We start from the raw sequence: 21559 nt of genomic DNA, 5'->3' as shown, positions 1-21559 counted from the left end.
TGAGTTGTTTAAAATGACAACATACATGTGTTAATTATTTGATTTGATTGATCCGAGAGACCGAGAGAGATTGCTCCAGAGCATCTCAGAGCATTACATTTTCAACTCGACCTATTAACGTGAACTGCGAACCACAAGGCACCAGCGCCAGCGGCCGCCACTGTTGAAATGTATATAATATATATGCGCAGGCTGCTGGCTAGTGTGTGTCTTGTGCTGCAGCCGGCTCGCTGGCCGAGGTGTCAACGACGAAGGTGTCAATCTGTGGCAGCGTTTAACATTCCAGGTATACAGGCAGTAACCAATCACGCATAGGCTCAGGTTAAATAATGTGGCCAATCACATCATTCACATGATCATCCTGAATCTGATCCCGCAGGCAGAGTAAAGCAAACATCTGTGTTCTGAATTTCAGCCCGCCGATCGCTAGTTTGTAGAGAAGCGAGGAGGCATAACTAGCGATCACCTGAGGCTGTATGTTGTTTTATCTTGGCAAACAAGGGCTTGCTCTAAGAGGACATGATGAGAGTCCGAGTTCATCAAATCGTGGAAACTTTTTAGAGCTACTGTATGTACATTGTTTTCAAAGCATGATGAGATCTAAATTACGAAAAACTTTCACTTCATTGCAACTTGTGATTCAATTCTCACCAAGACGAAACGTCGCATTTATATGCATTAAGGTAAGACAATGGTTCATATATTATTGGATGCCTTCATTTGAACACTTAATTTGCACTATATATAAATGAGTGGGGCTCGCTGTAGTATAGCCTAGTAGTGTGTGTGTATATGAAATCAGAACCTGGACAGTTTGCGTGAAACCAAAAATAAAAGGTCAAATTTTTCTCACGCTATGCGCGAGGGGGCGTTCCCAATACAGCCTACCTAGACCATAAGCCCATCCGCCGCCTATGGTTACCTCAAGTACCGGAGGGGACTTGTGCTATGTATGACTTAGTCCTCATTGCAGCCGGCTTGTGGGAGGCAAGAAACAGCGTTCGTGACAGGGGAGGGTTGAATTGGATGATACGAAATTGGGATGGGAGAAAATATAGAAAAATGGGAGAAAAAGTGGATAAAAAAAAAAACTTAAAATGAGGGATTGCCAAATCCCCATCCTGTTTCCTACATTGAGTGGTGGTTATTTTGATTCTTGGGCATTTGTTATTCCAAATAAATTTAGATATCATAGTTTGTAACTTGCGCCAGTAGTCTATTGGAGGGGGTAAGGGGAGCATTGAGCTGACAAAGTTTATCCTGGGTAGTACGTTCATTTTGATTATGGATGCTCGGGCCTGTAATGAGTTAGGAAGGCTTGACCATCTATTTAGTACTTGGTGTATTTTATTATATGTGCCGGCTGTAAAGTTATATAGTTGTCTGTTGTAGGGTGGGGAAAATCTCTCTGCCTAGGTATTTAGTGTTCAACTATGGGGATGTCGGCCGGTAGTTGCACTGGTTTGGCCAACTCATTCAGAGGCAGACAAGCTGCCTTAATTTTGAAGCCTGATAGTTTACCGAATTCATCATCTTATGTAAATTTGTAGCCAACTGGGAGGGGTCTTTCATAAAAATGTGTAAGTCGTCCGCATAAAGAGCAATTTTATGTGGGGTATCTTTGATTGTTATAGGGATGATTTCTTCTGTTTGCCTTATAAATTGGGCTAATGGTTAGAGGGAAAGCGCGAAAAGTCCGGGACTCAGAGGACAACCCTGTCTGGAAGACCGAGAGACCGGGAAGAGTGAGGAGCATATTTTCATTATCATTGCTGACGGTGAGGCATAAAGAACTTTAATCATATTGTACATGTACCCATGTACATGTCAAAATACTTCCCAAAGGTCAGCGAATACCACGCCCACAACACCAGAGGGAGTTCCACAAATCATGTGCAACCCAGATTCGGCACAAACGGGACTAAACACCACAGCTGTAAAAAAATGTAATCCCTACCCACATTCAAAACCACAAGAGCACCTACGGGAGGCTGCAATTCTAAACTGGCCACCGTAAATGTCCAAACCCCCCCACCCCACCCCCTCCTATTAGACAGTCTCCTCCCCACCGTATGTATATATTTTCTGTTAGGATCTCTGGGTAACAGTACTGTATATTTGCATATCATATATGTCACAAATGTAACAGTACTATATACCTGTATGTCATGTATGTCCCTATGTCATAAATGTCATGATGTCATGTATGTCATAAATGTCATTATGAATTGAAAATGGGGGACCCTGATGTAAACAAGACAACCGTCTTTCTCTGGTCTGCATCCCCTTAACAATTGTGTGTATTGAGCCGTACTGTATTGTACCCATTCTGCAACTTTAAAGGGGACATGTACTATAAATGTCATTTTTCAGTCTCTAGCATTGTATTATAGTAATAGGAGTTAGTATCAATGTGTTTTAGTGTCTAAATACCATATTGGCGGATTGCTCTGATTCAGCTCAGATAATTTCCTGCTCCAGTAAATTAGTCCATCCTGATTTGAAGGCCTGAGTCACGTCATTTAGGCTCTGGGTAGAAGACAGTGATGTGATTGGCTCTGTGGTTGTAGCTAATGCCCGCCCACAATCTACATAGACTAGACAGCGAGTGGAAAAACACTTCCTCATACTGCGAGGCAGTGAAACCCGACACCTCTGCATACTCTGGAGGGAGAGAGAGAGATAGAGAGGGAGAGAGAGAGGGAGAGAGAGGGAGAGACAGAGAGAGAGAGAGAGAGAGAGAGAGGGAGACAGAGAGAGGGAGGGAGCACTTGGGGGGGGGGGGGGGGGCTGCCGCGCCACATGGGAGAGGGGAGGAAGGGAGGCCCCCCCCCCACAAGCTGCCGCAGGGAGAGAAAAAACTAAAGGAAGAGACGGCCTGTCTTTTTTTTCTCTCTCTTTCTCTCTCTCGCACCCCCCCCCTCTCTCTCTCTCTCTCTCTCTCTCTCTCTCTCTATCTCTCTCTGTCTACCAGTCGCAGACTGTGTGGACTGACTGTCACTCAAAGTGCTTATGGGCGGAGCCAGGCCATAACAGCCTGAAATCTTGAAGCTGGAAAATGATGGTTTTGAGTACTTGATTAGAAATATAAAACAATGCATTTTTTTGAGAAAAAAAAACTTACAAATGTCTTCAATAGACTAACAGGAATTGTGTAAAGTTGCCCAAATAGTGCTAGGAATAGCAGTACATGTCCCCTTTAAATAAAGTTTTCATTCATTCATTCATTCAAGGAAACTAATTATATGTAAATTATAGTTCAGGGTGAACTTTAAGTGTTCAGAGATAGAGTTTAAGTACAAGGTGAAGGACTGGTCGACATTGATTATTCGACATTCCCCTAAAAATGTCATCTACTACCTCTATAACGCTAGACATTTTTACAGAAAGGGGTTAGTGGCATTAAATGTATTTGTCTCTTCCAAGAATCCTACATATACAAGGCTGGCAAAATTGCAGGACATGTTGGAGCCGATGGCAACACCTTTTTGTTGTAGGAGGAAATCCTCCTGAAACATTAAATAATAATTAAATAAAGTCAGGAGTTCGGCAAGGGTATAGTGATGCAGATGTGATTGATTGATTGATTGAAAAGTTTATTAACAGATTGCAGAATGGGTACAGTACAGTACATCTCAATACATACAATTGTTAAGGGGATGCAGACCAGAGAAAGACTTTCGTCTTGTTTCCACCAGGGTCCCCCATTTTCAATTCATCATAACATATATGACATACATGACATACAGATAGACAGTACTGCTACATCTATACATTTATGACATATCAGATTTGCAAATACAGTACTGTTTGTGATACAAAAGTGTCCAGAAAAGGAGTGTATATACATTTGGCGTAGAAACTGTACATTGGAGGAGGTTGGTGGGGTTGGGTGGGTTGGGTGAGGGCTGTACATTGGAGGTGGGGGGGGGGGGGGGGGGGTTGGGTAGGGGACACACACACATTTTACACTGTACATTGGAATGTTGACAAAGCCTTACTTGGTCATTTACTGTACAATTAGGTTAGGACATTTGTAGGGGCCAGTTTCGAATTGCAGTCTCACGTAGGTGTTTTTTTAGAGTGTTTTTGAAGGTGGGTAGTGATTCACATTCCTTTACAGCTTTAGGCAGGGCGTTCCACATTGATGTGGCATAATTGCGAAACGTGTTTAGTCCCTTGTTTGAGCCGAATCTGGGTTTTACATGATTTGTGGAGCTCCCTCTGGTGTTGTGATCGTGGTATTCACTGACCTTTGGGAAGTATTTTGACATGTACATGGGTACCTTGGTCGCGTAGTGTATCTTGTAGACCAGGCCCATTGCAAGTTGCTGTACTCTGTCGTCTACTCTAAGCCATCCTAGGTTGTCAAAGTGGGCAGGGGTGAGGTGGGTTCTAGGAGTCAGGTCAAGTAGTAGTCTGACTAGCTTGTTTTGAGATGTTTGTAATTTGTTTTTTAGTGCCTTTGAGGTGCTTTGGTACCATGAGGTGCAAGCATAGTCGTAGTACCCTTGAATGAGTGCTCCTGCTAGAGTCTTCAGGGTATTCTTGTTTACCAGAGAGGAGATCCGGTACAAGAATCGCGTTCGTTGGTTGACTTTTTTTATTACATTGGATGCCATTTTGTCACAGGAAAGATTAGCCTCTAGGATGGAACCCAGGTAGGTAATTTCATCTTTCCTTGTGACAATATTGTCACCCACTGTAACCGAGAAGCCGTCAGTCTTGCTGAGTTTGTTATTTGAACCGAAGAGAATGGACTCTGTTTTGCCCATGTGTAATGATAGTTTGTTGTCGGCGAGCCATATGCAGATTTTGCCTAGTTCCGAGCTGAGGGCTTTTTCAACCTGTAACTTGTTCTTGTCAGAGACCAGCAGGGCTGAGTCGTCCGCAAACAGGAACAAGTTGCAGTCACAAGCTGACGACATGTCATTTGCATAAATTAGGAATAGTAGCGGTCCTAGTATGCTTCCTTGTGGAACACCACAGCTCACTGTGAGGGGGGGGGATAGGGTACCGTTTACTTCCACCATCTGTTCCCTCCCCTCCAGGTAGGATTGTATCCAGCTCACTGATAAACTATCAAAACCAATTGCTTTTAGCTTGTCAATCAGAATGGTGTGATTGACAGTGTCGAAGGCCTTTTGTAGGTCCAGCATGACCATGCCGCAGTATTTGCCCGCGTCCACCTCTTGTTTGATGTGGTCGTTCAAGTAGAGAAGGCATGTGTCAGTGGAGTGGGATGTTCTGAAGCCAGATTGGAATTCGTAGATTAGATTTTTTTCCGCGAGGTATTTTTTTTTTTTAGAAGAAGATATTTGAGGGCTTGGATGCCACCTTCATTAGGGACATTTGTGTATAAGGCTTTGAATACATTTCTTCCAAAATAAGCATAATTCATGAAGCCCACGTTATTATAGTGACGTTTTTACATGAACAATGTTAATGAGGTTTTAAGTAACTTTCTATTTCTGAATTGCTTTTAAAGCCCTAATGATGTCCTGGGTCAATTTGAGCCCAACAGTACGAAAGGGTCCTAAAAGTTAACATAATACAAGGGTTAGGTCTGTACCAAAACATACAGGAATATAGAGCTGAAATATATAAAATCAATCTTAATTTTTTTTTAAAGGGTCATTAGTGTCCTGCCTGCTGCCACGTGTTTGACTTACGGTCATTTCCTGTGGAGGTAACAGGATCTGTAAGTGTATCTGGGTCTTGGGTCAAATCAATGCTAGAAAATCCCCCCACTGGTGAATAAGGCCACCGGTGATGTCATTGGGGACACTGAATCCTTGTGTAGTGTTAATTACAGCTCAATGAAATGATAAGGTAGCAGTCCCTATAAGACAACTATTTTTTTTTCATCTACATCATTTCATGGTGATCAACTCAAGAGCAAACCCTACTGGTTGAAGTAGTGCCGTTTTAGCAGCAGCAAGGCTCTTGAGAGCTGGTCCATAGTAGAACTGCAGTAGGACCATAGTAACAACAGCAGCCAGGCAAGGCTCCTGAGAGCTGGTCCTGCTGCTGGGGTAGAAACTAGTGAACGGTGACAAACCCTTGATGACGCTATAGGTGAAATACACCCCTAAAAGATGACTGTAGGAGTGAACAGCCATCACACCATCCCTGGATAATATTCATGCCCAGATGCCCACTGGCTGTCCCCTGCTGTGTACTGGGGTTTGATGTATCTCTTATGACTAACAGCGATCGTCTCTGAATCGTGTCACAGGCTGACAGGACCTTGCTTCCCTAAGGGGGTGTGTAGACTGTGTTTTTTGTGCCTAATATAAACTGTGGATTAATATTTTTTCTCCAACATATTGGATTACTGTGTGGATTACTTTCCCCCTGCACCATGGCTGTGCTGACTAAGAACTAGAGACGATTGACATTGTAATCAGATGGTCATGCACAGGCATGAGCAATGTGAACTAATCATGGAGAGACCTGGGACGCCTGTCTTCCGCTGTGATTTGGTTGAGCAGGCGGCCAGGTCTGCCCTATATGTTTCCTCCCACGCTGCTTTCCAAGTCTCCAGGCGAATGTCACGACAGCGTGCTGTCAGTCCTGCCCAGTATCTTCAATGTCTGATTCACCGTTATCGACAGTTTAACATCTTCCTTTTCCAACTCAATTACATCACTGAAGAACCAGAGATTGGCTCGGGACTCTTCTCCCATCATCTTCCCCAAGCTATAGCACTCTTTGTTCAACCCACGTGTATATGTTTGGATGTTAAGCTGTGAACAAACATGCCACTGATTGAGTTTTCCTCTGCTAGGTGGATTAAACCTGCTTTACTACCATATATGGGCTACATGTTTCAAATTCAAATTACAGGAGTGTGAATATGTTCTGTGAGTGAAAGTCTCAACATACGCTGAACAATCAATTCAGATGTATTCTACAGTTCTCACATTGAGTCTTACAAGTTCTCAGGTTATGCAACATCTACCTTCATACTGAATGTGTTATACGGTTAGTTACCTCATGGGCAGGGCTGGGTATCTTAAAAACTGTATTACATTACTGTGGCACAGTAATGTAAACAACAGGTTCAAACGCTGTTAAGTCATGTATGACCAGAAAGTAACTGTATATAAAAAATATATTTTACAATGAAAAGAAAAATCACACTCTAAGAACATTCACTGCACACACATGCCCCCCCCCCCCCCCCCCCAAATAGACAGTCTCCCCCCCACCCTATGTATATATTTTCTCCCCACCGTATGTATATTTTTTCTCCCACCCACCCACCCCCTCCGAATGTACAGTCTCCTCCCCATCATATAATCTCTGTTAGGATCTATGGGTAACAGTACTGTATATTTGCATATCATGTCACAAATATAACAGTAGGCTACTATACCTGTATGTCATGTATGTCCCTATGCCATAAATGTCATGATGTCATGTATGTTGTGTATGTCATAAATGTCAATATGAATTGAAAATGGGGGACCCTGATGTAAACAAGACAAACGTCTTTCTCTGGTCTGCATTCCCTTAATTGTGTGTATTGAGCCGTAGTGTATTGTACCCATTCTGCAATCTGTTAAATAAAGTTTTCATTCATTCATTCACACGCACACAATATTTAATTTACATCTGCAACCATTAGTGACGGCAGGGGCTGAGGAGAGAGGGGGGGGTCACATGTCAAGTAATTTACCCAAATTAAATGATGAATTGAAAATGGGGGACCCTGGTGGAAACAAGACGAAAGTCTTTCTCTGGTCTGCATCCCCTTAACAATTGTATGTATTGAGATGTACTGTACTGTACCCATTCTGCAATCTGTTAATAAACTTTTCAATCAATCAATCAAAAACAAGGGATTATAAAACGTTTGAGTTGTGGTTTTGATCAGTAGATGGCGGTAATGTAGCAAATCTGGATAGCAACCGCCAATCAAAAACAACAAAAAACAAACAGGCTGTGTGTTTCTCTCGCGATATTTGGCAAATTATGCTGTCACGGTTATCTTTGGCGTTAGCCTTTTAGTTTTTAAACCTTTACCTTTATAAATGTTTTCTATCTGTATCCATGTGCTTTGACGTGGAGCAGAGCTTTCAGATAACGTTAACCATGTTTGTCTGACGATCCTTCAACGTTTGCAGTAAGTTACCCGAGGCTACGAGTTAGCTTGAGATAGCTGCTGCCCCGTTAGCATGTATAGCTAATAGTTAGTTAGCGTGTAGAGCTAACAGTTAGCTATGAGATAGCTACTGCTCAGTTAGCATGTAGAGCTAACAGTTAGCTATGAGATAGCTACTGCCCAGTTAGCTTGTAGAGCTAACCGTTAGCTATGAGATAGCTACTGCTCTGTTAGCATATAGAGCTAACAGTTAGTTAGCATGTAGGGATAATCGTTAGTTAGCATGTAGAGCTAATAGTTAGCTAGCACGCAGAGCTAATAGTTAGCTAGCATTTCGAGCTAATGGTTAGCTAGTGTTTAGAGCTAATATTTAGCTAGCGTTTAGAGCTAATAGTTAGCTAGCGTTTAGAGCTAATAGTTAGCTAGCGTTTAGAGCTAATAGTTAGCTAGCGTTTAGAGCTAATGGTTAGCTAGCATTTAGAGCTAATGGTTAGCTAGTGTTTAGAGCTAATGGTTATCTAGCATTTAGAGCTAATAGTTAGCTAGCACGTAGAGTCAATAGCTAGCCTGCTAGCACATACAGTAGAGCTAATAGTAGTGACTGACAGCAGGAGGAGCAGATAGTCTGTAGCAGAGATGTCTCACCCTGGGCAAGAAGTAAAATAATTTTTTTGCTCAAGATCTCTAAGAATTACACTTACACAGTTAAAGTCAGAAGTACTACATACATGTATTGATGTTGTTATTATTACTACTGGTGCAGTTTCGTTCAAAACACGCCTGGTGCCCTAACTATTCCCAAGAGTTTAGCTCCAAACCTAGTGACTCGTGAGTCGTGACTGCTGATCACTATGAATTGAAAATGGGGGACCCTGATGTAAACAAGGCAAACGTCTTTCTCTGGTCTGCATCCCCAATTGTGTGTATTGAGCCGTACTGTATTGTACCCATTCTGCAATCTGTTAATAAAGTTTTCAATCAATCAATCAATCAATCAATTCATGCATTCATGCTGATGCACGCCTTGCTAATACACAGCAAGGCGTGCATCAGCAGTCACGAAAGGGGCTACTCCAAACCCTACCTCCATCATTTTCATTGTTGTGAGACCAACAGCTGGAAAACAGACAGTCATGTACATTAAAAAGTATGTCTGTTGTACAGATGACTTCAGTAACATGTGGACCAGTGTTGAAGCTGCTTGTTGTTGTTGATTGATTGATTGATTGAAAACTTTATTAACAGATTGCAGAATGGGTACAGTACAGTACAGCTCAATACATACAATTGTTAAGGGGATGCAGACCAGAGAAAGACTTTCGTCTTGTTTACATCAGGGTCCCCCATTTTCAATTCATCGTAACATATATGACATACATGACATACAGATAGACAGTACTGCTACATCTATACATTTATGACATACCAGATTTGCAATTACAGTACTGTTTGTGATACAAAAAGAGTCAAAAAAAAATATATATATATATATATATATATACATTTGACGTAGAAACTGTACATTGGATTGGGTAGGTGGGGGTGGGGGGGGACTGTACATTGGAGGTGGGGGGGGGGGGGGGGGGGGGTTGGGTAGGAGTGGGGGGGGGTGGGGGGGTTGGGTAGGGTGGGTGGGGGACACTGTACAACTGTACAAACAAAACTGTACATTGGATTATTGACAAGACCATACTTGGTAATTTACTGTACATTGGAGGGGGTTGTGTTCGGACATTTACAGGGGCCAGTTTCGAGTTGCAGTCTCCCTTAGGTGTTTTTTGAGAGTGTTTTTGAAAGTGGGTAGTGATTCACATTCCTTTACAGCTTTGGGTAGGGCGTTCCACATTGATGTGGCATAATTGCGAAACGTGTTTAGTCCCTTGTTTGAGCCGAATCTGGGTTTAACATGATTTGTGGAGCTCCCTCTGGTGTTGTGATCGTGGTATTCACTGACCTTTGGGAAGTATTTTGTCATGTACATGGGTACCTTGGTCGTGTAGTGTATCTTGTAGACCAGGCCCATTGCAAGTTGCTGTACTCTGTCGTCTACTCTAAGCCATCCTAGGTTGTCAAAGTGGGCAGGGGTGAGGTGGGTTCTAGGAGTAAGGTCAAGCAGTAGTCTGACCAGTTTGTTTTGAGATGTTTGTAATTTTGTTTTTAGCGCCTTTGAGGTGCTTTGGTACCATGAGGTGCAAGCATAGTCGTAGTACCCTTGAATGAGTGCTCCTGCTAGAGTCTTCAGGTATTCTTGTTTACCAGTGAGGAGATCCGGTACAAGAATCGAGTTCGTTGGTTGACTTTTTTTATTACATTGGATGCCATTTTGTCACAGGAAAGATTTGCCTCTAGGATGGAACCCAGGTAGGTAATATCTTCTTTCCTTGTGACAATATTAGGGATGCACGATATTGATTTTTTGACACCGATACCGATATCGATAACTTTATGCTCCTCAGGCCGATAACCGATATCGATAACCGATATTTATTGTATTATAATCTTTTTTCTTAATGTATATATTATTTTTTTTATCAATTTTTTTTTTCAACATGAAACAAAACATATCACAATACAATAATAATACATAAAAAGACTTCCCAGGACAATAACTTAACACCAACTTAAATGTGACCTAACCAGACAACAGAAACAAAAGCCAAGACAACAGTATTGACTGATAAAGTGACCATATTTATTTTTCCAAATGAAAATTCACAATCCGTCAACAACTTATAATACATCCAACCTAAGACGCTCGAGGCTTTGAGTGGACACATCACCACCACAACAAGTCACCTGCAACAAGCTAGAAGCTAGAAGCTAGAACCTAGAAGCTAGAAGCTAGAAGCTGCTGTGAATCCAAAGCCAGCTATTGACGAGTCGTTTGCTAAATTAAAGAAGTTTGACAGAAATGACCCAAGGGCTCAAGCCGCTAGCTTTTAAGCAGTCCTTGGTGGTGCAAATTAACCTGGCTACTATGGAGCAATAAGTGACTGCGTTCAACCGAGGGTTGCATCACAGCCATGGAAGGGGCTAGCTTTGCTTAGCTCCTCGCGTCGTCGTAGGCTTCTAAGTTAACACAATAACACACCATCGTAGCGGTGGTGATGCCGCAGGTGACCCGTCAGGCTGGATGTATTACAAGTTGTTGCCCTTTTCCCTCCTTGTGGAACTTCTCCATTGCATTTATTACAAATAGCAAGCAATCTTTTTCCTCTGAAATTCCGAGTACCGACGCAGCCATCTTTGTTTTTAACGTCCGCGCTGATTCAGAAACTTACGTGCCTACGTCACAGCCAAGAAAGGGAGCGCTCGATTTGTGTAAAACGCCCTGTTCTTAAACCACACGCTGTCAGTCGTACCACAGTACTGGCAAAACGGGACGAGCTACAGTCAAAACAAACGCACTTCATTCCAATTCACCCACACAGCATTTTCTTTTACCAAAAAATATATTATATTATCGGAGCTATTAATAACGTTATCGGGTTTATCGGGATGACGTCATAATTGCTGATATCGGCCCGATAATTATCGGCCCGATAATTATCGTGCATCCCTAGACAATATTGTCACCCACTGTAACTGAGAAGCCGTCGGTCTTGCTGAGTTTGTTATTTGAACCGAAGAGAATGGACTCTGTTTTGCCCATGTGTAATGATAGTTTGTTATCAGCGAGCCATATGCAGATTTTGCCTAGTTCTGAGCTGAGGGTTTTTTCAACCTGTAACTTGTTCTTGTCAGAGACCAGCAGGGCTGAGTCGTCCGCAAACAGGAACAAGTTGCAGTCACAAGCTGACGACATGTCATTTGCATAAATTAGGAACAGTAGCGGACCTAGTATTAGTGATGCACGATATATCGGCCGCCGATATAATATCGGCCGATATGGCCGTTTTTTTACACATCGGTATCGGTCCGATATCAAGATAGGGCCGATATTTAAAAAAAAAAAAAAAAATCTTTTTTTCTTTTTCTTTTTACATGTTTTGGCATTAAATAGTTTCAAAATATCAGTAATTAATGAAAATAAGTTACAAAAGTAAAGAAATTATGCGTTTTGGAAAATAGCTCTTTATTTGATTATCATAAAAAAGTGTTTTCTATACAGAGATATCGACATCGGTAAATATCGGTATCGGCCAGAACAGCAATATTAATATCGGTTATCGGTATCGGCCACAATTTTCACATCGGTGCATCACTACCTAGTATGCCTCCTTGTGGAACACCACAGCTTACTGTGAGGGGGGGGGGATAGGGTACCGTTTACCTCCACCATCTGCTCTCTCCCCTCCAGGTAGGATTGCATCCAGCTCACTGATAGACTATCAAAACCAATTGCTTTTAGCTTGTCAATCAGAATGGTGTGATTGACAGTGTCGAAGGCCTTTTGTAGGTCCAGCATGACCATGCCGCAGTATTTGCCCGCGTCCACCTCTTGTTTGATGTGGTCGTTTAAATAGAGAAGGCATGTGTCAGTGGAGTGGGATGTTCTGAAGCCAGATTGGAATTCGTAGATTAAATTTTTTTCCGCAAGGTATTTTTCGACCTGTTCGTATACAATTTTTTCCATGACTTTCGAGATGGAGGTAAGGATAGAAACAGGGCGGTAGTTGCCTGGGTCTAATTTACTGCCTTTTTTGTGCAGAGGGGTCACTCTCGCAATTTTGAAGTCCTTGGGGACGTGTCCCTGTTTTATGGAGAGGTTTATTATGTGTGTGATGACTGGGGTGATGGCGGCTGCTGAGTCTCTGAGGAATTTGGAGGGGATGTTGTCATGGCCAGTGGCCTTGTTGGGTTGGAGGGCGCTCAGTTTTTTGAGTACCTCATCTGTTGTTACCATTTCCAGTTTGAAGTCGTCTTTGTGGACCCCTAGGTTCTTGTAGTATGCTACTATGTGTTCTACCCCATAATGCCCTGAGTGGGAGGGTAGTTTGTTTACCAGTGTTGTGGCTATGTTTGTGAAGAAACTATTTAAGTAATTGGCTACATCCAGCTTTTCTGTGATGAGCGTGTTGTCCGTCTTTATGTTTATGTTTGAGAATCTGGTTTTAAGTTTTTTACTGTAGCCTAGTTGGTTATTGAGTAATTTCCAAAGTTCACATGGTTTGTTTTTGTTTTCCTCGGTTTTGTCATTGATGATTTTTTTTTTTGCTGTTTTGATCATGGAGTTTACATCATTTCTTAGTCTGTTTCTTTCCAGTTTGAGTTCAGTCACGTGGGCTTGGAGTTCACTGCTCGTGCTTATGGTAAGCTTTGACTGACTTTTACGAAACTCAGAGCATTGTACAGATGACTTCAGTAGCATGTGAACCAGGTGATGCATCTGCTGCTTGTTGTTGTACAGATGACTTCAGTAGCATGTGAACCAGGTGATGAAGCTGCTCCTTGTTGTTTTCTGCTCCTAGGAATGAAGAAAGCTGTGATGTTGGGAGCAGAAGATGTCGTGAAGGAGGAGGATCAGGAGAGATCTGGAGGTACAGGATTACAATCATTAAAATTATAATAAAATGGTCTCTGTAAATTATTGTAAAAACAATGATCAGATTACAGATGCTTTTTTATTATTTAATTTGTGAGCAACCTGTGAAGATGAGAAGGTGTTGATACCTGCGGATACCGGCATCTTTGATTGGTCAGCACAGCACTGCAGCATTCAAATATTCAAAATGAAATTTAAAGTGCAACTTTGTGTATTTAAAATAATTCCAGTGTAAGATTCTGGATATAACTCAAAACTCAATGTATACCTTAACAATGATTACCAACTAATCATAACCCTTACCAATACCATTAGTGGCATTACCTCAACAATGATTACCAATACATTAGCTCAACAATGATTAAGATTTCCTTGGGGAAATTCAGGGATCATAGCAGCATTGTGGAGGGGGGGAGGGGGTACAGGTATATAGACATAAATATAGGCAATACAATTAAATCAGATTATAGAAATATGAGAAATGACCAATCTAATCAATACCATTTCCGGTAAAGAAGAGTTTCATGTAGAATGGAACTCAAATAACAACTGATATTTAGAGAGCAGGGCCTGCGATATCATGACTTTACATTTTTGCATCTGATAAAATACAACAATCCTTGCTGTTCCTCATACTAGTTCTGGATAGTTAACCATAAACCAATGCAAAGTCAATGGGGTTGAGCTCCTGTCTTGTCTACGCTGACTGAGGCCCCGTTTAGACGAGCGTTTTGTGAACAGAAACCGCAAAAGTCATCTTGCGGTTTCACTTTTAATTTTACGTTTAGACGAGCGTTTTGGAGTGGAATTCTCCGTGCAGACGACGCTGTAACGACGGAGACCCGCTGTCACACGATTGGCGCATATGTCACATGACGTGCTGTGAAGACCCGCCCTACTCTGCCTCTGATTCGCAGACTGTGGATGGGGAATGTGATTGGACTAAAGCAGAGTCACTCACAGACAGAGAGTCCAGTCACGCCGCGGGACAGATTCTTGTGTATTTAAAAGTACTGCCAATGTAGCCTTCAGGTGATCTCCGTTGATATAAGTCAGACATACTTGCTTTGTTTACGTCTCGGCTACTGGCGCATACCTGCTACCTGTGACGTAAGCAGTACGCGCGACCAGAGCCGTGACAACCCGTTCGTCATCGTTTTAACAGATTTATACGTTTTGATAGTTTAGACGAGATCGCAAAGCTTTTGCGTTTCTAGGAATTCCACCCTGGAAGGTAGTCTCACTTTTTTTGCGGTTTCACCCCGTAAAAACACCGTTTCCGTATAAACGAAAGGCACATCCGCAAAAATATTTTTGCGGATTCACCTGCTAGCGTTTCCGTCTAAACGGGGCCTGAGGCTCACTGAAATCTACTTTGTGAGCACTGTGGGGTAGATTTCAGTGAGCCATTCCTCCCAGGTGTCTATTCATTTTGGGGACCAAGTCTAAATGTCATACTTCTGAAGTATAAACAAACTGCTGCTATGCAGATTTGAATAAAAAGAAAATTCTGATATTCTGGCATTTGATGTGTCTTTACAGATTTATGGCCTTTGAAAAATCTAAGCAGATCCAGTCAATTTGTTGTAGGTGCGTATCTTTGATCTGCATTAGGGATACCCCGATCGATCGGCCACCGATCGTTATCGGCCGATAATCAGTATAAATATGCGATCGGTGATAATGCTTATTTTCGCCGATCGTCAAAACCGATCTCACTCGCTGAGTTCTGTCTCAGACACCGGGTGGTGCGGCGTCTGCTCATCCCTCCAGCCCCTCCCGCACGCATGTAAACACGGGTCTAGTCTAGTCTACGGTAGTCTAGTGGGACGGGAGGACGGCGTCTCCCTGAGCTAACGTTAGCTACCGTTACAAAATGACCCAGTCAACTAGGGATGCCCCGATCGATCGGCCACCGATCGTTATCGGCCGATAATCAGTATAAATATGCGATCGGTGATCGGTGATAATGCTTTATTTTCGCCGATCGTCAAAGCCGATCTCATTCGCTGAGTTCTGTCTCAGACACCGGGTGGTGCGGGGTCTGCTCCTCCCTCCCGCACGCATGTAAACACGGGTCTAGTCTAGTGAGACGGGACACGGGAGGACGGCGTCGGCGTCTCCCTGAGCTAATGTTAGCTTAGCTACCGTTACAAAATGACCCAGTCAACTATTCACTTTTAGTTTAATACATGATGAGGCATTGTCTAACCGAACGGTATCTAGCCGGCCAGCTACCGATAGCTCCTGATATCAACAAACGCTCCAGCAAGTATAGTAGAGATGTGTATGATACCTGTTAGCTGTTAGCTGTTAGCTCACGTTAGTTCACTGTTCAAAACGAAATGTCCCATTGAACTAAATAATTCACTGAGGCGTTGTATTAACGTTATATATCCGGCTAGCAGTAGCTACAGATAGCTCCTGATATCAATGTCTTATAACACTGATTCGATGCGTATTCGAGCTGAGGGCTTGTTGAGCACAGTTAAGTAACGTTATACCAATAGGGTCCAGGTGCAGCTCCGGAGAATCCTGGCCGTAGCTCTGCTCGAGGCTACTCGAGTATAGGTCCAGCTGCAGCTCCGGAGAATCCTGGCCGTAGCTGGAGGCTACTAGAGTACACACAGTGGAGCTTGTTGCGTGGTGGCGATGTCTCGCAGATAATACAAGTACAAGTCTAATTATATAATATATATATTTTATAAAAATAAAAAAAAATGTATATAAAATAAATTTTAATTTCTTTTAATCAAAAACGATCGGTATATTGGATCGGTATCGGCCGATATGGCTCACGACGATCGGTGATCGGTATCGGTGGCAAAAAACGTGATCGGGGCATCCCTACAGTCAACTATTCACTTTTAGTTTAATACATGATGAGGCATTGTCTAACCGAACGGTATCTAGCCGGCTAGCTACTGATAGCTCCTGATATCAACAAATGCTCCAGCAATAGTCTAGTAGAGATGTGTATGATACCTGTTAGCTCACGTTAGCGCAAGTTAGTTCACTGTTCAAAACTAAATGTCCCATTGAACTAAAATATACTAAATATTAATGTTATATATCCGGCTAGCAGTAGCTACAGATAGCTCCTGATATCAATGTCTTATAATACTGATTTGACGCGTATTCGAGCTGAGGGCATGTTGAATGTGATATGACCAAAGCACAGTAACGTTACCAATAGGGTCCAGCTGCAGCACAGGAGAATCCTGGCCGTAGCTCGAGGCTACTCGAGTATAGGGTCCAGCTGCAGCTCCGGAGAATCCTGGCCGTAGCTGGAGGCTACTCGAGTACACACAGACAGTGGAGCTTGTTGCGTGGTGGCGATGTCTCGCAGATAATACAAGTACAAGTCTAATTATATAATATATATATTTTATAAAAAAAAAAAAAATACTATATAAAATACATTTTAATTTCTTTTAATCAAAAACGATCGGTATTGGATCGGTATCGGCCGATATCGCTCATGACGATCGGTGATCGGTATCGGTGGCAAAAAACGTGATCGGGGCATCCCTACAGTCAACTATTCACTTTTAGTTTAATACATGATGAGGCATTGTCTAACCGAACGGTATCTAGCCGGCTAGCTACTGATAGCTCCTGATATCAACAAATGCTCCAGCAATAGTCTAGTAGAGATGTGTATGATACCTGTTAGCTCACGTTAGCGCAAGTTAGTTCACTGTTCAAAACTAAATGTCCCATTGAACTAAAATATACTAAATATTAATGTTATATATCCGGCTAGCAGTAGCTACAGATAGCTCCTGATATCAATGTCTTATAACACTGATTCGACGCGTATTCGAGCTGAGGGCATGTTGAATGTGATATGACCAAAGCACAGTAACGTTACCAATAGGGTCCAGCTGCAGCGCAGGAGAATCCTGGCCGTAGCTCGAGGCTACTCGAGTATAGGGTCCAGCTGCAGCTCCGGAGAATCCTGGCCGTAGCTGGAGGCTACTCGAGTACACACAGACAGTGGAGCTTGTTGCGTGGTGGCGATGTCTCGCAGATAATACAAGTACAAGTCTAATTATATAATATATATATTTTATAAAAAATTATATAAAATAATTTAAAAATAAAATTTTAAAGGGGAACTATTTTACTATTTCTTTCACTATTTGGGCACTTTTACACAATTCCTGTGAGTTTATGGAACACCTCTGTAATTTTTATTTTTTTTTAATTCATTGTTTTGTATTTCTAATCAACTACTCAAAAACAGCATTTTTCTACCTCAAGATCTTAAGCCGTTTTGAGCCTGGGCTCGAACCACGGTGGTAACTGTGTGGAGTGTGTGTGAGTCTCAGCAGAGTCTCATGCAGCGGAGTCTCTCTGACATCACAAATCAGCACATTTTCAGATGACTCAGTTCAGTGAGGGTGAATATTGTGAGAGGAGAATTGGAAGAATGCGCCAATATGAGAATTAGAGACATAGATCATATTAATATAAGTCCACATAGCTAGGAAACAATGCTAAACACTGAAAAAGGCCATTTATAAGATAGTTCCCCTTTAATAAAAAACGATCGGTATCGGATCGGTATCGGTCGATATGGCTCACGACGATCTGTGATCGGTATCGGTGGCAAAAAACGTGATCGGGGCATCCCTAATCTGCATGGAATGTTTGGGGAGTGGTTACCATGGTTACCTGCTGCTTTGCTGGAAGAAAGATTCTAAACAATTTGTACAGTTGGTCTAACTACACCTTAAGTGAGAAATAGTTCCTTTACTGATCAAATGTAAATTACAACATTATCTGAAAAAATACATTACACAGAATAATATTGCTGTATTGTTTGTTTATAATTCCGAAGTATGATATTTAGACTTGGTCCTCAAAATGAATGGAAGTCAATGAGGAGCCTGACATCTGGGAGGAATGGTGGTGTTGATAGCAGACGACAGGGACAGCAGTGGCCACTAGTTTACTTGTAGATGACTTTAGATAGAGGTAAGACTGCTGATTTTTGACAAGTTCTACTAAAGTGAAACATCCCTTTAACCTCAGTGGAGTCCCACCCTAACCTGGAATAGAGATGAAAGATTTATACATTTTTGCAATACATTTTCAAAGATATAGTGATTCTTTATTTAGCTTGGCTGTTTAGTGACCAAAATAAGCTTGAATGTTTTCATGCCTAGCAGCTGATCTTGTACTTCTTTCACCCTCAACCCACAGGACATCATGTCCCTCCAGGCGTCTCGGCATCACAAGGCCACTGGCCACTTCGACACACCCTCCTAGAAGGTACAAGCATAGTGGAAGATGACTGGGACAATATTGATGAAGACATCGATGATGGTATTGATTATGAAGATTACCGGCAAGGTGCACACCCCCAGGCAGAGGGCATTCCTCCAGAAGACCACAAACCGTTGCAGAGGACAGACGACGAGCCTGAAGGAGCCGAGAGGACTCCTTCCCTGAGGAAGCCATGTGGACCCAAATGCAGTCGGAAGTGCACGTCCAAGTTTTCAGAAGAGCGGCGAAGAGAGGTCTTCCAGCAGTATCTGGACCTGACGAGCAGAGAGCGGAGAGCGTGGGTTTATGGGATGGTCGCCAAGCAACAGAAGAACAGAAACACCATCGGTGCCACCAGCCGACGCAGCATGACCTATCAGTACCACTTAACTGATGACGCCAGCGCCGTGCAGCAGGTCTGCAAGACGTTCTTCCTGAGCACACTTGGTTACAATCCTAAAAATGACAGTCTAATCACCACGGTCGTCGGCAAAACACCATTAGACCACCTGACTCCAGCCGAGGACCAGAGGGGAAGACACGCCCCCGCCAACAAGATCAACATGGAGCCCATATTCAGCCATATTAAGTCCTACGGGCCGTGTGGACATTCTAAGCCAGAACGTGGCCTCCTGCCTGGGGACATTAACATCAAGATTATGTTTGCAGACTTCAAAAAGAAGCACCAGAACATCAAATGCTCTTATGACACGTATCGCAAGGCAGTCAAGACCAAGACTATCAGCTTCACCAAGCAGCAGGTGTCCTACGACCAGGATTAAAAGACATGTCTGTCCTACGACTAGGATTAAAAGACATGTCTGTCCTACGACCAGGATTAAAAGACATGTCTGTCCTACGACCAGGATTAAAAGACATGTCTGTCCTACGACCAGGATTAAAAGACATGTCTGTCCTACGACCAGGACTAAAAGACATGTCTGTCCTACGACCAGGACTGAAAGACATGTCTGTCCTACAACCAGGACTAAAAGACATGTTTGTCCTACGACCAGGACTAAAAGACATGTTTGTCCTACCACCAGGATTAAAAGACATGTATGTCCTACCACCAGGATTAAAAGACATGTATGTCCTACAAACAACCAGGATTAAAAGACGTGTATGTCCTACAACCAGGACTAAAAGACATGTTTGTCCTACGACCAGGACTAAAAGACATGTTTGTCCTACAACCAGCCCAGGATTAAAAGACATGCAGGCATTAAAGCGTTCCGTCTTGAGATGGAATTCCGTCAATTTGATTCGGAGTTCCGTCAATTTGATTCGGAGTCTGATGGATTTCCCGTCAATTGGCTACCTGGTATAATATGATTTGTAGATGCATACAGATTGAAACTAAATTGAGCCAATCGGAGGCGTCAAATATCATGAAAAAGGGCATTTTTTTTCTACCGCGGCTGCACCAAGCAGAGTCATGGCAAGCAATAATGGCAGGACGCACGCAGCGACTCGAGAGAAATGTATAATAATCGCAAGATACATTCAGACTGTTGGATCTAAATAAATGGATTTATGGACACATTTATGCCCGGACCACAAAGCTTATTGAAGGGTTAGCGGAGGCGCGACGGCTCTACCGGAGTCAGTCAGCCCGTTATATGAAAATGTAATAATACTTAATAGTAGAAACTAGGGATGTCCGATATTATCGACCGATATTGGCATAAAAATGTGATATCAGAAAATATCGGTATCGGTTTACATTTTTTTTTTAAATTTTTTTACATTTATTTAACCTTTATTTACCCAGGCAAGCAAGTAAGAACAAATTATAATTTTATTTATTGTCAAAGTATGCATAATGTTGTGTTAATTACACGACAAGAGATATGTAATGTTAATTACCTGAAATGATTCAGTTTTTTGGGGCGGGGGGGGGGGGGGGGGACCCTGCATATATCGGTATCGGTTGATATCGGTATCGGAAATTAAGAGTTGGACAATATCAGTATATCGGTATCGGTAAAAAAGCCAATATCGAGCATCCCTAGTAGAAACTCATGTCAGAAAACACGAGTCTTACGACAGTCGCCTTTTTTGCAACCCACCACAGTGTTCTCAGACGAAAAGGATGAGCGGCACCACCCAACAAAAGAAAGTTTCGAGAGGAATGGAAGTTTGAAGATAGCAGTGTTTCAAGAGACTGGCTAGGCTACAGTATGATGCGGGGGCTGTAGACAGTGGTGAGTTGTTAACTTGTTCCGTGTTCCGCAACTGTCAAAAAGAAAAACAGAAACAACACATTTGTCATTGTCGTGTTACTTTACAGTACAAATACGTGAGTCCTCTGCTGTGGTTGTGACTTTATTATAGGGCTGGGCGATATGGCAAAAAATCATATCGCGATAACGATATGATAATGTTATCATATCACTCGATATCGATAATTATCTAAATTGTTATAAGTAAAAAAAAAAAGAAGAAAAAAAAATATATATATATATATTTTTTTTAAACAACAGATGTATGTTTATTTTGCCGCAATTCTTTGTCGTTGCCGCCATCTTTAGTGTTACAGCCCCTCACACTCCAGTTCTCAGGCTGCAGCTGGTTTGAAAGTGAAAGTAAACAGGCTTCTCTGCTGGCTGTGGCTCCAGGGGAGTTGAACAGTTCTGGCTCTGCTAGTTTCTTTTCTATCTTTTGGCGCTTTTTTGGTGGACAAATTA

The 21559-nt window shown here is 42.4% G+C and overlaps 1 protein-coding gene across 1 annotated transcript; it reads left to right on the top strand.

The window, feature by feature from the left end:
• The first annotated feature begins 7996 nt into the window (after positions 1–7996).
• Positions 7997–20717, top strand: LOC311244513 (uncharacterized protein). Its single transcript, XM_084334057.1, has 3 exons — positions 7997–8131; positions 13522–13590; positions 18807–20717. The coding sequence occupies exons 2-3, from the start codon at positions 13524–13526 to the stop codon at positions 19649–19651; spliced, it is 912 nt and encodes a 303-aa protein (XP_084190183.1). The 5' UTR covers positions 7997–8131; positions 13522–13523; the 3' UTR covers positions 19652–20717.
• Positions 20718–21559: the final 842 nt, after the last annotated feature.

The sequence above is a fragment of the Notolepis coatsorum genome (genome assembly GCF_963971535.1).
Source record: "Notolepis coatsorum genome assembly, chromosome: 17".
NCBI classification, from domain to species: Eukaryota; Metazoa; Chordata; class Actinopteri; order Aulopiformes; family Paralepididae; genus Notolepis; species Notolepis coatsorum.
The sequence above is the reverse complement of the archived record's forward strand: the minus strand, read 5'-3'. Positions and strand labels throughout refer to the sequence as shown.

Bases quoted from the DNA above. Each gene is read 5' to 3' on its own strand.
- LOC311244513 (XM_084334057.1), top strand. From the start codon at position 13,524: ATGAAGAAAGCTGTGATGTTGGGAGCAGAAGATGTCGTGAAGGAGGAG. The intron at 13,591-18,806 runs GTACAGGATTAC...CTCAACCCACAG, and splicing joins GGATCAGGAGAGATCTGGAG to GACATCATGTCCCTCCAGGC.